The sequence below is a fragment of the Psammomys obesus genome, unplaced genomic scaffold (genome assembly GCF_907164565.1).
Source record: "Psammomys obesus unplaced genomic scaffold, mPsaObe1.curated_primary_1811, whole genome shotgun sequence".
Lineage (NCBI taxonomy): Eukaryota > Metazoa > Chordata > Mammalia > Rodentia > Muridae > Psammomys > Psammomys obesus.
Window position 1 is genome coordinate 11,207,494 of NW_026596051.1, and position 17,003 is coordinate 11,224,496.

At 48.1% G+C, this 17,003-nt stretch overlaps 1 protein-coding gene across 5 annotated transcripts in view; it reads left to right on the forward strand.

The window, feature by feature from the left end:
- Nucleotides 1-17,003, forward strand: part of Tns3 (tensin 3) — a 227,164-nt gene that overhangs the window by 131,088 nt on the left and 79,073 nt on the right. For all 5 annotated transcript variants that reach the window (XM_055623850.1, XM_055623849.1, XM_055623846.1 and 2 more), the window contains 3 exons: nt 8,435-8,564; nt 8,820-8,885; nt 9,662-9,766. In XM_055623850.1, the coding sequence (XP_055479825.1) occupies nt 8,435-8,564; nt 8,820-8,885; nt 9,662-9,766 (301 nt within the window). The remainder of the gene's footprint in view (nt 1-8,434; nt 8,565-8,819; nt 8,886-9,661; nt 9,767-17,003) is intronic.

Consider the following 17,003-nt stretch of genomic DNA (forward strand, 5'->3'; position numbering starts at 1 on the left):
TCCTGGCCCTGTGCGTCCTTGCGGAGCTGGCTGCTGCTCTGGCTCAGGAAAGCATGCCTGTGGGTTGTTGCCTGGCTAGGTGAATGATGATGAGGGTGGGCATCGGGAGGCCACCTGGAGGCAGCTCGTACCACATGTCAGTGACCTGTAGCTATTGAGTTATACTTGTAAGCAGGCTGTTATTTGAAGCCATTCACCTCAGGGGCTATACTATTCTGCCCCTTTGCAGGAGGTTTGAACTGACGATATTTGAACCTTCACAAAAATCTAATTTTCAACTTGAACTTGCAAGCCCATTTGATGCCAGCTGGGGACCCTCTTAGGTGTCAGTTGAGAGATGGTGGTCAGGCTGGTGGTTACAGAAGGCATTGAGTTAGGGTAAGATCAGTGCCATGGTACCATGTAGGACATTTTTACACACACCATGTGGCCCCCCTCTTTATAGCACATAGGACTTGTGAGGTCCTGTGTGTACGTTTCTATAGTCACTGAAATGGAGGGATGAAGGCAGGAACAGCAGCAGTCCCAAAGAGCACAAGGTACTCCCAGAAGAGATTCTGGCCTCAGAACCAGAAGCAGAAAGTGAGTAGCAGTGGGTATTTGAGCAATCCCAAGAGCCAACGGGTCTGTCATGTGTGGTCCATTGATCATAAAGCACAGCCAGGCATGGCGGCCAGGAGTCAGCCTCTAGTGAGAGCTGAAGTTAGGGAGCTGCTGGGACCGAGAGACCAGGGCTGTGGCAGGCAGGGAATGTCTTTCTGAAGTATGTTGCAGTTGAGCTTAAACATGAAGCCTGTGTAGAGCATGTATCAAGAAGAAAGGCTGTGCTGGTTGGAGGTGTTGTGAGCACAAGCTGCGCCCCTTTCTTTGTGCTTGCTGGTCGCCCCTGTTCAGGCTAGTGCCATCCAACATGGGTGCACTGACTAGGGCGCTTACACAGTGTTCCCGGGTGTTTACACTGATGCTCACAGGTGTTTACAGGCAACGGAACTTTCTTTTTCGTGGTTCTGCATATTGGAAGGCCAGTGTCCAGGGCTGGCAGGTTGCAGAGCTGGTGGGGATCTGATTTCTTGTTTGTAAGGTCACCCTGTGTACTCACCAATAGGAAAAAGGCTCTGGAGTCTCAGAGAGTACTAATGGCATTTGGAATGCCTCGTCCTACTGACCTTATCTTGTCCTAAGCTCCCTCCTTCTCATACTGTCCCCGTGGAGTTTAGGAGATACAAACAACCACAGGACAGGTTGACAGGGCTCCCCTCTTGGCATGGTAGCTGCCTGCCTGGCACCTGGCCCCTTAGGAGTGCCTTTGCTTGCCTCTGAGTAGGCCCCAAACCTCCTGGTCACCTTCCCATTTAATCCAGGCTTAGAAAAATTGAAACCTGAGCCTAGACCATGCACTGCTCAGCTCATTGGTGGCGTCCTCTCCATGTGATGCCCACCGTGCCACGTGTGTGTTTGCCTCATGGACCTGCTAAGGCCCTGTGAAGCAGAGCCTCTCCCAGATGCCTGGCAGCTATCTGCCTCTGACATAGTGTCTGAGCCCTCTCTCCCCTGCCCCCTGCTGGTCACCTTCCTCTTCTCTATTTGTGCTGCTCCCAACAAGCTGCAGGTAGTCCTTCATAAGGAGTAGGGATGGCTATTCCCTGGGTGTGTGGGCATGCTGGGAAAGTGGGGAGCATAACGCATGAGATTCAGGCTTGAGATCCTCTGGAGGTGAACTTCATGCACAGGACAGCCAGCTGCTCGTGGATGACTCATTTCCATCAGAAGGGCTGGCACACAGGAGGTTCTGGATCTTTCCGCAAGAGATACTTGGTTTTGATAAGATAGTTTCCTTCCTGCACCCCTTCCCATTCCTCAGATGGAATATTTTTAGGATTGTGTTACGATTTGATTTACACTTCCTGTGTTTACAGTTCTTTTCTGTGTACTCTGCACTTATTTTCTGCAGTGTTATCAGATAGGAAGAGGGAGATATGGCAGCTGACAAGGGTATTTTTCCACCACAGTGTAGCTTTTCCTTGTACAGTCCATAGAGGTGACTGCATCGAGGTTGACTCTCCGTGCTTCAAAAATCTGCAAGTGCTTTTAGCCCATTGTATTCTGCCAGCACTGCCACAGTGAAGGGCCACCACACACTGGGTGGTTTGCGAAAGACTCGTGCAAGAAGTTCTCTCTGTTCTCTCAGTTTTGAACACTGGAAATCCAAGGTCAAGGTGTGAGCAGGGTTCGACCTTCCTGATGTGTGTCATGGGTAAGTGGTCTTATCAGTGTCATTTCCCTGGGCCTTCACTTCTTCTTACAAGGACACCAGCTCTAGTTCGGTCAAGCCAGTCCTGATGGCCTTATTTCAATGCCCTTCATGAAAATGTTATCACTGAGGTCCCATTCTGAGGCCCTGAGGCTTTTGATTTGTAGACATGTGAGGGCATCGCTGAGCCCACATCAAGGGAAGTATCCTCGAATGTGTGGTATGATTGGCAGTCAGCCTCAGCACAGTTGGCGACTGGACACGCGTGCTAGGCCTTATCACTAGCCTTCACTGGTGAGCAAGTTCTCAGATCCTTTGGCCTAAACTGGGTGGTATAGGAAGTTTGTAGAGACACGCTCAGCGCCTGCTCCCAGAGCTTAGACTCAAGTGTTGGATTAGCCACATAGGCAGACAGGTAAACAACACAGGTGGCAGGCTGCTGTGTGCACAGACGTGAGCTGAAGACCAGTGACAGTGGAAAGACCCTTTCCCCAGTCAGGTAAAAAGTAACTATGGAATAGCTGGTGTCGTCTGTGCTCCGCCCAGAGGTTGCAGTAACAAATGTCCCAGGCCACTCTAAGGTCGTAGTCTGTGGAGCCTGCCTTGTGCCGTAGCTCAAAAGTCCCATGCTGCTGGTCCCACGTCAAGAGGAGTTCAGGAAAGAAAAGATGCCGCAACATGTTCTTTGCTGGCAGCGCTCCCATGATAGTGAGCCATGCCATCGCCATCATCCATCCTGTGTCCTGAGGTTTGGCAACTCAGGACTTACCCCACGTTCCTCCCTCCGCAGCCTTGCCCATCTAAATGAGCCAAATAGACCTTCAAAGCACAAGCCATCCCCTGCGGGTCTCGCTTTGGTACGATCCTTTGCTTCTCCCCATTATGCCTGATGTGCTGTGCTGTGGGTGTACCAACCGGAAGGCTGCAGGTGGGGAAATGGGTTACGCTCAGGTATGCAGGTTAACATTTCTCACAAGAGATCTGGCAGCCACCATGACTTGGGAAGGACCGTAAGGGGCAGAAAGTGTGTGTCTAGGTTTACCTCCCTGAGTCTGTGATGCTGCTGGCCCTCAGTGTGAGCAAAGCCACCCTTTTGTTGTATTGGTGGAATTCTGCTTCCCAGGCCAACTTTCATCTTACCAGTTCTAAGAGGCACCTTGTCTTCTTAATTCAGTCAGAATCCTCCTTCATTTCAGTGACTGTTCACCTTGTGTGCAGTTACATCTGCCCCCTTTTTTTCTGCACTGAGAAAGTTTGGCAAAGATAGCAAGGATCAGGTTTAGAAGGACCAGCCAGAATCAGCTTTAAGTGGTCGGGGAACCTCTTGGGAAATGGAACCCTTTATTATCTTTTGACTGGTGGCCAGCAGATGGCACTGTGATTGGCACCAGCAAAGCTGACATTGATGTATCTGCTTTGGGACATCCCTCTGACCTTTGTTAGCGGAACCCTCCTGTCTTTCCAAAGCACTTCTCAGGAAAGGTCAGATTTTGTGGTCCTGCCTCAAAGTATGCTGTGGTCAGGTGCAAGGCTCTTTCTTGGGGAGGCTGCTTGTAGCTTATGTAACCTGCTCAGGAATTCACGCTGCTGCAGGCCCGCCAGGAACCTGGCAGGGAGCCTGGGGCCTGAGCCAGCTTGCCCCCTCCCCGTCTCAGCACTTGGTCCAGGGCTTGTAAACATTTTTTTCCGTCTGGCATGCTCCATCTTGCTTCACTGCCCGGGCAAACCACAGCCACTTGTAGTTTGTCTTTATGGTTGCTGGCTTTGTGACTGGGCTTGTGAACACAGGTGAAGCCTCCTGAAGAGGTTGCACAAATAGCACCGTTGTTTGTTGTTTTTCTTCAGGGGGTACTGGTGTACGGCCATGGAGAGTGGAATCGCCCCTCCACAGCTGCCCCAGCAGAAGCCCTGGGGATGGATGGGTCTCTGTTATATCTGAGACTGTGTTGATTTCTGATTTGCATTCTTACTTGGTTATGCTGTGGACCTAGCACTGGGTCAGGCCTTCATCCATGCTGCCATTCAGCATCGTAGTCTCAGTTGTGGTTTGGTTGCAACTGATATCTGCTCACCTTTCATTGCTCTTTGTTCATGACCTGACAGTGTTGTGACCACCTCAGTCATGCTCAGCTCTGAGGGACACCATGGCAGCTCTCTTTGATCTTTAGCCTAGATAGTCCCAACAAGCCGAGTTGGGCCGAAGTGGGACCTCTGCTTCTCTTGGGCATCTTCTAGTACTCTGATTGTTTTGCCTGGAGAATTTAAGAGGAATTTTGGATCTCACTTGCCAGTGCCTAGCACACGGGGAAGAGAATAGAAACTTGACTTTCAGACTCGACTCGCTCAGCTTAGGCATTGTTCTTCTTCCTTCTCGGCCTTCTAAGTGCTGGGTTTGCAGACATATGCTTCACACTTGGCTCAGGTACCTTGAGGACTCAGCTTTTCACCAGTCCCAGGCCCCATCATTCTAGCATCCAATTGAGGGTACAGATGTATCTTCATGCAAATATAAGGAAAAAAGATTAAAGATTAGGTCAGGCTTTCCAGAATGTTTACTCAGACAACAAGCAAAGAAAACCACACAGACCTTTCCATGGCCATTGCCGCCAACAGTGAGTTTGAGCACCAACGTTTCCTTTCAGAAGCTTGTGCTTTTAAGTTAATTATTAAATAGGGTAGCTTACCTGGCTACCCTATCAGTGTTTATGTGTGATTATCTCTAGGGCTTGCTTGGATACAAATATCTGAAGATGTTCAAGTTCCTTATAAAATAGCTAAGTGTTAAGCTGGATGCAGTGGCAGGCAGAGGCAGGCAGATCTTTGTGAGTTCTAGGACAGCCTGGTCTACAATGTGAATCCAGAACAGCCAAGACTACACAGAGAAAGCAAAAAAAAAAAATTAAAAAAAAACAAGAAAAATAAATAGCAAAATGTTTGCATACAACCTGTGCACATTTCCAACATATTTCAAACAATCTCTAGATTGCTCATCACACCTGCTAATTCAGTGTAGGTGCCAAGTAAGTAATATTCCATATTATGTAGGGAATGGCCATGAGAAAAAAAGGCCTACATGTGTTCTGAGGTTGATAGAATCTCTAGATAGGTAGTCTGCCGGTACAGACAGGATAGACTTCATATAATATGAAGATGTCACAGACAGGTAAGCTCTCTTGGTACTTAGTAGCAATAAACTCCGTGTAGTAAAGCTGCTGTTCATCTTACAGCTAAAGAATGAAAGGTTCAGCATCCATGAGTAATGGGTACTGGGGTCAGTGCAGATGTTCTCATGCTCCTAGGTGGACTCTCTGACAGACTGTCATCAGTCAATAGGATACTTACCACAGTACTGTGACCACCACACTAAATTGTTTCAAACAAAAATCTAGAATCTGAAGCAGAGGGTCATGGTAGTCTAGGAACATTCTGTGGAGACTTGAGTTAGTAAGTATGTGTTAAAATCAGAGGACCAAAGTGAGGTTTTGTGTCTTTATAATCTTTACAAAACACTTTCTGTCTTAAGAGTGGCCTCTGGGGAGGAGGGGGCTGGGCCCATGTCAAGCACAGTGTTGTCCTTTCCAATCAGGGTACAGAACACAGTTCTGATCTTTGACCACTGTTGCTACAAAGATTAATTGATACTGATAGTGAGTGGGTCATTATTGGACCTTCTTGTGGGTGTCAGAGGTCACCAGACCAGGGTCTTGGTTAATAGGCCTCTTCTCAAAGGCTGATCTGCTGTGTTGGTGGGCCTTTGGGGGGTCCTGAGAGAAGGAAAACCTGACTTTCCTTAGCTGTTCATGAGTTCCTGAGGCTGGGGCTGGAGCAGTGCTGTTGCTCCTACTGGTCCCTGGAGGTTCAGTGAGAAGCAAGAAGTTGTGTGTGTGTGTGATGGAGACATTGTTAGGATACCCACAGGAGAGGTCACAGGAATGCAGCACAGCATTGCTTAGTGACAGGTCACTCTTTCCCAGGAGTATTTGAGTTGAGACCTTGTGATATGCAACATAAGAATTTGCAAGCAGGAGATCACACTGGGCCCAAGGTGCTGAGGAGCCGCCCAACCTGTGGATACTCATCCTTTTCCTCCCACACCTCGCTTGGGCAGAGTTGGGATGCCTGGGTTGTGAGTCAAATGTTTGTGTGTAGCTGAGTGATGGCCATAGTAAAATATGCTCAGGATACCTAACCCCAGGAAGGATCTGGGGAAGAGGAAAGGACTGGGGACATGGCCACAGGATACGAATCTTAGTAACTTGAGTGGATGGAAAGGTAGAAAAACCCATTGAGAACAGAAACAACTGTGGCTGCATTAGATCTCCTTCTTCCCGGGGCTGGGATCTCTGATGCCTCTGTTTCCACCCCGCCAGGTTCACAGGCCACTGCTTCCTAGCAATCATCCCTCACTCCCATGCATGTATTCAGGTGGTCCCAGTTAGATCTGTGTCCCCTTTCTGCTCTGACTTCCTGAGACCTTGCTCTTCAAGTATTTATTCTCCTAAAAATGGGTACAATTTGAGAGCAAGACAGGCTTGAAAGGGACCTCACGTTTCCTCTCCCATCCCCACCCTGACCCTGCTTACTTCTCATCTTCCAGGGCAGCCAGTGGAGAACAGGACAGGATGTCAGGGCACAGGGCTTTACTGGAGGGCAATGAGGAATCGGCTGTGGCTCAGAAGGATAAAGCATTTGAAGGGTAGTCAGTGTGAGGCATGAGGGCCCGGAAGAACATTCCAGAGGCTGTCTTTGATTACAAGGATTACAAGGACCATTTTGGGTTTGAGCCCTGCTGCTGAGTTAAGTACTCTACAACAGGGAGTGGAAGACTTGGGCCCAGCCTGCTATTCATTGGGTCTTCATTTCTGATTCTTGATTGATAGCTGCAAGTTATACCGAAACTGTTGGAGATGGGGTCTGTCTTCAGCCTAGCAGGGGTGTGGTTGGGAGGATCCCATGGGTGTTTTTCAATGGGGTGCATCCCTTGCAGGCTCAGACTGTTTCCCAGTAGATAGTACAATGTAAACAAGTTCTGGGTCTGCCTAAGAGCTGTGGTTCCCAGCCTTCCTGCCTAGGCTTCTTGGTCTTCTCCTTTCTGGAGCTTCTGTGGCTGGTTTCCCTGGTAGGAGGATGGTTGAGCTGTTACCTGCACATCTCCTGCCTCTCTGGAGGGTGTTGATGTTTGGTGCCCTGCTTCCCACTTAGATTTGTGAAGCATGATGTTTTTCAAGCCATCCTTCACCAGGAAGAGTCTCTGACAGAAAGTGTCTGCACTGCATAGGCAAGCCTATGGCACAGCGTGCCACCCTGGGCACTGGGTAGTCTCAAATGTTGAGTCCAGCTCAGTCTGCGTTGGATTCCTGGAGACCCTGGCAAGGCACTGCTAGCTTGTGGCTCTTTCTGTGTCACCAGAGTGAGGTCCCTTTCACAGCATGCCTTCTCCCTACTGGCGCAGGGAGGCCTTTGGTAGGAAGTGAGGACAGAGCACACTAGGCACATACTCTCTGGCCACCATCTGCCTATAGTCCCTCCATCCTGCTTGTCAAGGTAGACATCCAGGGTATCTTGAGCCGCGCCTGAGGTAGGACACCACAGCCTCTGTTCTATCACAGAGGTGGTTCTAAAACTTCCTTTAAATGCTATCTTTAGGACCCCTGGGCACCCGGCAAGGGAATCAGCACTGATGCTTGTCTGTCTGCCTGGGCCTCAGTCTCCCCCCATTTCCCAAGCTCCTTCCACCTCGTGTTCTAGCCTATTTACTCAACAACAAGATGACAACAATAACCAGTGTTTTCATGGTGTGAAAACCAGGAGGCCTTCTGTGGAAACGTGGGCATTTTAGATGAAAGGGAAATGTCATCACAGTCAGCTGTTTAGAGCTAGACGAGAGACCACAGATGTCTTCTAATACAGCTCTCTGTTTGAAGGGTGTGGCCCATCCCAGGACAAAGGACTGTATGGTCTTTTAGGACTTTTCTTCTCTCAAGATAACATGACCCATAGGGAGACTGTCAATGATGGTGCCGACTATCGGCCTCTCTGGTATCTTCTGATGTCCATTTCCAGTGTGAATTCCTGGCCCCAGTTGTTCAGGGGCCATGCCACACCATGCACACTTCAATGTTAAGCAGTGAGCTCTCTCTGCCTCTCAGCCATTGCCTGTCTTCCCTTCCCCTCTTGAACTAGGTGAAATGCTATCACAAGAAGTTCCGCTCGGCCACCCGTGATGTCATTTTCCGCCTGCAGTTCCATACCGGAGCTGTGCAAGGTTACGGGCTTCTGTTTGGGAAGGAGGAGCTGGACAGTGCCTGCAAAGGTGAGTGGATGAAGCCCGTTGGGATGTCAGAAGCAGTGTCCTTCCCTATCTTCCTTCCCACCTGCTGGTGGAGTTAACTGCCAACATAAGCAAGACCGAGTTGATCTGTGGATGAACAACTCGGAGAAAGCAGGAAAAGGCTGACACTCTGTGCAAATGAGGGCATTCAGTCGCAGCTTTTGGAACGGCCTTGCACTGGCTGAGCTGGAAGGGTGGGATCAGTGTGTACACCGTGTGATGTGGTTCTTTTTACAGATGACCGTTTCCCTGACTACGGCAAGATTGAATTGGTCTTCTCAGCCACACCTGAGAAGATTCAAGGTAGGTACCTGGCAGGACAGTGGGCAGCCAGACTCTAACTCAGGCTGGAGTCAGTTTTGAGGACATTGAATTTATAGTAACACCTCCAGTCTTGGCACATACTTGGGAATGTGTGTGTGTTAGTGGTCCTGCTTGGGGCTTGTGTATTCTAGGCATGTGCTCTACTAGTAAGCTTGGATTTGAATTATTACTATTTTTTAAGTACATATTGCATAATAAGGGAGAGGTGGCTCTGAGACACGAGCACTAGGGAAAGACCAAAGGGTAACATGACTTGCCCAAGGTGACTCCACCTAAGGCGTCCTGGCAGGCTACGGTACCTGCTGGTGTCCCTGAGACTTCACCTGACATCTTTGAGGCTGTACCAAATGCTTGCTTCTCTCCTCAGAAAAAAGGGTTTAAGAAGGATTGCCAGTACAATACACTAAATGTCTATTTCTAAAAATAGGTTTAATAAGAAATATATATATATATTTTACTACTGTCGTGAAACTTTACAATCTGATGTCAGGCCTCCCTGTATGACAGTTTCAGGTGATTACTTTGTAACATAGGCTGTGACCTCCAGATCATCCTGCCTCTAGCTTCCCAGTGCTGAGATTGATTGTAGCAGTGTGTTACCATGCCTGGCACTGAGAAAGTTATCACGCTTTTACTAGGCTCATTGTTAGAGAGTTGGGGAGGAACCATTAAATACAAGGCTCACATGTTAAAACTTCCTGGGGCATTTTGAGATGCTGGCTTTTGCTAAGTAACAGACCTGTTGTGCCCCCTAGGATCGGAGCATCTGTACAGTGACCAGGGAGTGATGGTGGACTACAACACAGCAGACCCCCTCATTCGCTGGGACTCCTACGAGAACATGAGTGCCGATGGAGAAGGTGAGTGCCATTGTTTCCAACAGGGAGGTACAGGGTAGAGAGAGCACGTTCACAGCTAGATCAGGAAAGCCCTGCTGTCGCTTCCAAGGTGATGATCACCCTGCACCCTATAGACAAGAAGCTTCACATGTATGAATGATACCGTCAGTTTTGAAGGCACTCACAAGGATTAGGCTGGGTGAGTTTAGATCCGGAACTTTTCAGAGCTATGGTATGTGGTCAGAAGCCTGCTGCCCGAAGCTAAGAGTATGTTCTGCCTGGCCCTTGTGTCTTCCATCCTTTCTTTCCTGTATCTGTTGGGGAACGCCACATATGGGCAGGGGCGGCCTCCACTTGCGGGTAGCCTCCGAGCTGTGGACCTTCTGGCACTGTGCATGTTTGCTTGTTATCCAGGTTGTAGGTAGACGCCCAACTTACTCAGCACATTCTCTGCTCACATACAGAATGTGTGCTGTGGTGCTCAGGTGACCCACAGCGTAGATAAAGAGTAAAGGCATAGTCAGTGTCTGGGGCTACTGTGAGAAGCCACTGGAGTTGATTTCCGAGGAGTGGGCATCCACGTTTCTTTGGTCTTTAATCTTCTTTGTTGTTAACTTTAAAAATATTACATTTTGTGGGGAGCAGGGAGGGAGGGTGGTCATGGTGCACGCCTTTAATCCTAGCACATGGGAGGCAGGGGCTGGCTGAGCTCTATGAGTTCAAGGCCAGTATTGTCTATAGAGAAACCCTGTCTTGAAAAACTACACTAAACTAAACTAAACTAAACTAAAAAAATAATAATAATTTATCCTGTGTTATGGGGAGGAAGTGTGTGTGTGTGTGTGTGTGTGTGTGTGTGTGTGTGTGTGTGTTTTGTGGGGAGGTCATGCATGCCATGTAGAGTGGGGTTGGGGGGCAGCTTACAGAACTTGTTTTTTTCTTCCTGTCCCATGCATTCTGGGGATCAAACTCTGGTAGGTAGTCTTGGTGGAGCTAATCAAAGCCCTAGTCATGGGCCTGGGAGGGTGCAGGGGGTGTTGGTCAGGTATACCATTGGCAAAATCAGAACCAGGGAGCTGTGCAATGAAGTACCCTGTAAGTGGCTATGCAGAAGGGCTATCAAAAACCCACTGGGACATTTCACTGGCCAGGTCTTTGATATTTCTAAACTACTGATGACTGAGATTCAGACTTGCTTAGAGAAAGACATTTGAATTCATTTTTGTCAAGTGGGTTACCTTCTGATGTGATACGCCAAGCATCAGTTTGAAATTATGCACACCAGCATCACCTTCTTGTCCATAACTGAACAGAAGTCTGGAAAGACTTGGGAAGATGGCTTCTGTGGCCAGTGCTGGAGAACAGTCCTGTATCCTCCTGTTCCTATTGGGGAAATCACATGCCTTTCTGTGCTGCGGAGGATGGAATGTCAACAGAAGGAATTGCTGGGATCTGAAGTGGCGCCACAGGTGGAGCGTGAATGCTCTGGGCATTAAAATCGGGTGAAATTTGGAGGTGAGCAGGCAGGCGTAGATGAGGCAAGCCTTTCTATCTACGTTTCTTCCCAGTGTGAATCACTCAGAAGCCTAATCCTTCAGGTGCCAGCATAGAAAAACAGTTACAGCAGAACACCTTGAGAAAACTTAGCACTGCGTGTCAAAGACCTGTATTGTCCATGGGAATTGTAAAGAGTGCCCTGCCAGTTTTGTTCATACGGGGTTATCATCTTGACCCTGAGGGTATGCCCTGTTGAGACCTGGTAGTGTGTAACACAGACCTTTTCCATCACCCATGGCCCTGCTGCCTTCCATTGGAGAAGAGTGACAGAGTGGCTCCTGCAGGAGTGAGTGAGTGGGTCAAGGCAGGAAGAGGAAGGGGCACTGTGGAGAATGGGATAGGAGTATAATCAAACTGCTGGACCTGGGAGGGAGAGGAGATGGTGACCAGATAAACCACTGGCTAGATTAGAACTCGAGAGCCATGTAATGAAGTAGCCAGTGGTTATGTAAAGGGACCACCAGAGACTAGGGACATGTGGTCAAGAACTATTGCTGGAGTTGAGGAGATGGTGTTCTTTGTATGATGGAAGTCAAGGTACTTACATACAGATGGAATACCCCAAGAGCCGGTATCCAAAGGCTCAGTTTAAGGGCTGTGATGTCAGAGCTTTCTGTTCATGGTCACCTCAATTGCATTGCTTTCGTGCACGGCAAGCAGATCATTAGAGGAAGGACGTGTCAGAACTCCTCACCTGACATGTGGGAGGCAGAGAGAGAGGAAAAGGCCTGGGAGAGGATTGAGACTTTAAAGACATAACCCCAGAGACTGCCTCCTTCACCCAGGCCCCTCTTTCTGTGCTGTTACAACCAGAGACCATAGCCAGAGACCAAAAGACAGCTCTTTCCCACACACTTATGGCTGCTGGAAGCATCTTGCTACTGTTTGAACCTGTTCAGATGTGGTAACAGAATGTCACAGCTTTGTGTTTCACGCAGTTGTGGGGGCTGCAAATGCAAGATCAGTGTGGCACCAAGGTGGTCTTGTTAGGTCTGGTTGTATAATACTGCCTTCTTGCTGTCTCCTCATGGCAGAATGATGGTAAGAGAGCTCCCTGGAGTCCCTTTCATAAGGGTGCTAGTCCCATCACAAGGCCCCCTCCCTTTCTGCCCTTCGAGGCTTAATTACCTGCTAATAACATCTCACTGGATGTTGGATTTCAACATAAAGGATATTGGAAGATCACAGACGTTCAAACTCTTAATATAAGATACTCGATTTGTTTGTTGAGTGAACAACTAGAGAAATTATTTTATCTTTAGGTATTTTTTCTGACAGTTCCCCTTGGGGGGATTTTTCTCTCAGTGTCTCCCTCCAAGGTGGACAGCATCATCAGGACAGAGAGCTTGTACTGTAGGTTGTGTGGTCTCGAGTTCTGGGGCTCTGCAGATGGGTGCTGTGGCTGATAGTAAGTGAATGAAGTTCTCTGAGTAGCCAAGGCTTGGCTCTGGGGCTGATGGGACTGCATACACACACAGTCACATTGTGATTGGCCACACTGTTTTTGTGTAACATCTAGTACAGTCAGCTTGGACTGTTGGAAGGATGGCACATACTCTAAAAAATGCCCTTCCTTTCACCTCACAGATTCTCTTGGGCTGAAGCTCCACTGGAAACAATGTTGTAAGGCTCTGGACCCGTGGTATCAGTCAGCTATACCAATGCAAAAGTTAGGTTTACAAAATTGGGTCAAGGGATGGAAGGAGGAGAAAGAAACAGGAGAGGTTTATTTTTCCTGTTGGAAATCAGTTTTTATTTATATGTCCGTACTTTTTAAAAAGTCCAAACTGTCATTTAGAAAAGTTGCCACCCATGTTACTGCCTGGAGACAGAGTACTTGCCACTGCTGTACATTAGGCCTGGTTTCTAAACGGCTCAGAAGCAGTTCACATTGGGTCTAGCCCCAGTACTTTCATAGCCTTATTTGTCTTTTTGCCTCACCTGCCTGAGCATGTGTGCATCTCTGAGCAGTTTCAAGTCTTGCTGTATCATGTTCTGTTGCATTAGAGAGGTCACCACAGTGCATTTGATCCTGCCACGGCCACCCTGTGGGGCCACCCTGTATTTCTGTTGACTAAGGCCAGCTCAGAACAGAAAGGTCCATTCCCATGGCTGCAAAGTGAGTTCTTTCTGATGTCCCCCTTTCCTCTAGCACTCTAATCCTCCTTAGCACCTCTCAGGCAGTGAGGCTGGCCTCCTATGTCTTAACTCCAGGCAGTCCCTGGCTCTTGCCAGGGGTCTGCAATCCCTGGCTTGGGTCCCTGGACAAAGCCACCCCTTGGCAGGCAGAAAGCGAAGTTCTCAGCTACATTTCTTGCCAGGGCCTAAGCCTCAAGCGGCATTAGTCCTGACAGCTGTCGGGAGCTTTGAGGAGTAAAGGGAGGTTTGGCAGCCTTTGAAACATTTTCTTTTAGCTGAAAAAAAAATGGGATATTACAATGCTCCCTTTTACCCCCTTCCCTGCCTCGAGTTTCTACTGGTCTTAAAAAAGAAAAGGAAAAAAAAAAGCTGAAATATTGGCTTAAGCTGCATTTATTATCTTTAGAAACTCCCGCTGCCCTGGAATGAGCCCTCCACAGCTGCCTTTAGTCGAGGCTTATGTTAGGAAAGCTCTGTATCTCATGTCTGAGCCTCATGCCCCACTTTCCACACTAAGAAAGAAGCCATCCCTGAGTATGTTCCAAGGTGAGCAGGAGAGCACAAATATCCTATCTCTAGCGTGGGGGTATACATGTGGCCTTAGTTATTATTGCCCTCATGGGTCTGCAGTCTTATAAGTGGCCTGCTATGCTTGTAAGTGTGGGGCCACTGGTCTCTTACTATCACCCAGAACAGGGAAGAGTGTCCTGGTGTGGCAAAGTGCCAAGAGGCTTATGCCTTCAGTAAGCCTGGCTGTGCTGTTTCATCTTCCTAAGAACCTATGAGCCTCTATCTTAGAGATAAAAGGAAGAGCAGTTCCAGAGAAAAATGAGAAGATAGGAAATTCAAGCATCCCGGGAGCCTCCTGGAGTTTACCAGTGCCCCACATGAGTGGTGTTGTGCGTAGGAGCATGAGGGACAGAGCACTGTCTGCCTTTCTCTCTGTGACAATTGTGCTGGATATCATTGGGTGGATTGCATTCTCTTCATCTGGGGCGTTTGGGGATTTCTTACCTGTAAGATTTCTTGTCTGGTAAGATGCAGAATCAGCTTGGCTGTGATGGGCTAAGAAATGTCTCATAGCAGCTCATGGCCTCTGCACTTGAATGTAAGCAGCAGGCAGACGGTAGACCAGATTATTCGCCTGCCATACATACAAACCTTTCGTCATCGATCGCCTCATATAGGAAGGCTTACACTCTCACCTTGTCTGAGCACGCGTGGTGTACTCTTGGGGACACTGTTTCTAGAATTCTGTCTTGTGCTCCTCTTACCTGCACTTTTCATACAGGGTAGTATAGGCTTGCTTTCCCCCTCACATCCTTGGGCCTCAAGGCCTGCATCGCTGTGCACATGACTTTTTGTAAAGCAATTTCATCTCCCACTTAAGTTTCCAGTTTCAGCACCACTGGCCACAGTTCCTTCTCAGTGATGTGTATGTTTGCTCAGATGACCTGTGATTTTGTTCTTTTTTTCTCTTTGTTCTGTAGAACAATAGAAAGAACAGATAGAATGTTTGTTCTATTTTTGTTGTAAACTACCTAGGTGGTCCTAAACATGTATCTTCAGCCTGCTCTGTGAGGAACTTATTATTTTGTGTGCATTCACATCAACATGCATTGTGTGGGCAGTCCTCCCTCAGTACTGGCAGGAACGGGTTCCTGGACTCTGCCTCAGACACCAAAATGCAAGGATGTTCAAGTCCCTCTCTTCAAAGTGAGATAATGTTTGCATATAATCTTCACACATCCTCCTATATGCTTAAACTATTCCAGAGTTTCATATAATGCCTACTACAGGATATACCCTGTGTGAGTAGTTGTAATCTCTCATTGTTTGGGGAAAGAGAGGCACACACATGCACACAATCTTTATGTTCAAAACAGATGCAGTTTTTAAATTTGACCCATGATTGGTGGAGTCCATGGTTTCAGAACCTGCACACATGGCAGGCAGACTGTATATCATATTCATATTAATAGTTCCAGAGGGTGTGTCATTGGCTAGAATTGGGAAGGGAATGCAAAGTTAGGAAAAAACAGAGTGGTTACTTCATAAGGTGAGGACAGCAGGTGTCTCTACTGGGCAGCCTATGAGGTCCAGCTGGAGCCTACCAGGTGCTTTTGGAAACTTTTGGACTAATAGTAGCATACAAGGTTTGTGCCTGATTCTAAAAATGTCACAATGCTGGAGGTGTCTTATTACTTGACATTGAGGCCAGAAGAGCCACAGGGCTTGAAAACTTAGGACAGCACTGATCCAGAGGATTCCCCACAGGCATTAGAGTCCAGAAGGCAGGGAGGGTAGAGGAGGGTTTACAGAGCTCCCTGGTCAGGAGCAGAGTGAGGCCTGGAGCATGGGATGGGCCTTCAGGCCCTCAGAAGTGGGTGGATAAGGCAACCACAGATCAAACAGGGACCAGGGAAAAGGAAGGCTCAGATGTGGCTGGGGGGATTCCCATGGCAGTCCGTGGGCCACTCTAAGCCTTTGGTTCCGTGCATGGACCTACCTTTCTGACCATACCTCTTACCATGTGAGGGCATCTCCAGGTTTGGGCTCTGCCACTCTTAAGGGGATACATTTCATTCTGGGTGCTCAGGCGTCGCTTCCTAGACAACTGTAATTGTGACAGTTGTCACAATTGAAACAGACAGTTCAAAGGGGATTCAGATACTCCCTTCACAGTAACCAACTGCCCTAAAACACTCAGATCATCTGCTCAGGATGTTTCACTAAGCTCCCGTAACAAGTTGGGTCAAGAAGCACTGGCCAGGCCATACACAGGGCCATGACCATACTGGGTCAAGTTTCAGCCTTTCAGATGTGGCCATTTTGAAGGTGGATTGGGGGGTATTAAGATTGACAGCTGTTAGATGGAGGCAGTCTGACTGATAAGCTTTCTTGTCTATCAGACCCTGGCTGTGCTTCTGTTAGCTTCTTAGAATCATGGGGTCTCTTCTCGGCAGTCCCTCATCGGTAGAATGGGATATTCTTGCCAGGCATCCAGAGATGCGTTTCTTCTTCACATGGTGTTGGCTACAGTGCTATTCCATGAATAGTTGACTTCAGAGAGGCAAATTTTGCTAGATCTTGTTTCTATTGCATAAGTAACAGTCATGAAGAGATTTGCCAGAAGGTCGTGATAACAGCAGGAAATAGCATTGTGATGGTATCCAACAAGAAGCCAAAAAATATGGAAGGGAACCAGAGCAGGTATAACCTGCCCTAGTGAACCTCTTCTATCCATCCAGGGCCACCATCCATAGGCTCCCAAGCCTTCAAGACAGCAGTATGAGTGTGAATTGAGTTAAACATAAGCCAGTGGGGACCTTTCACATCCCAGACAGGACTGTGGCAGGGCCCTTGTGCCTATTCGTGTTTTGTGGTTTTCTGTGTTTGAATCAGGATCGTGTGTGAGAACTCTGCTTTCACAGTCTCTTAACTTAATTTTTGTCTATGCTTAATGCAAGTGACTTTTTATTCCGACAGCTTTCTTACTGTAAACCCAGCCTTTTCCTAGTCCTGCTGACTTGAGCTGGCTAGTTGGAAACACCTCGTGGTC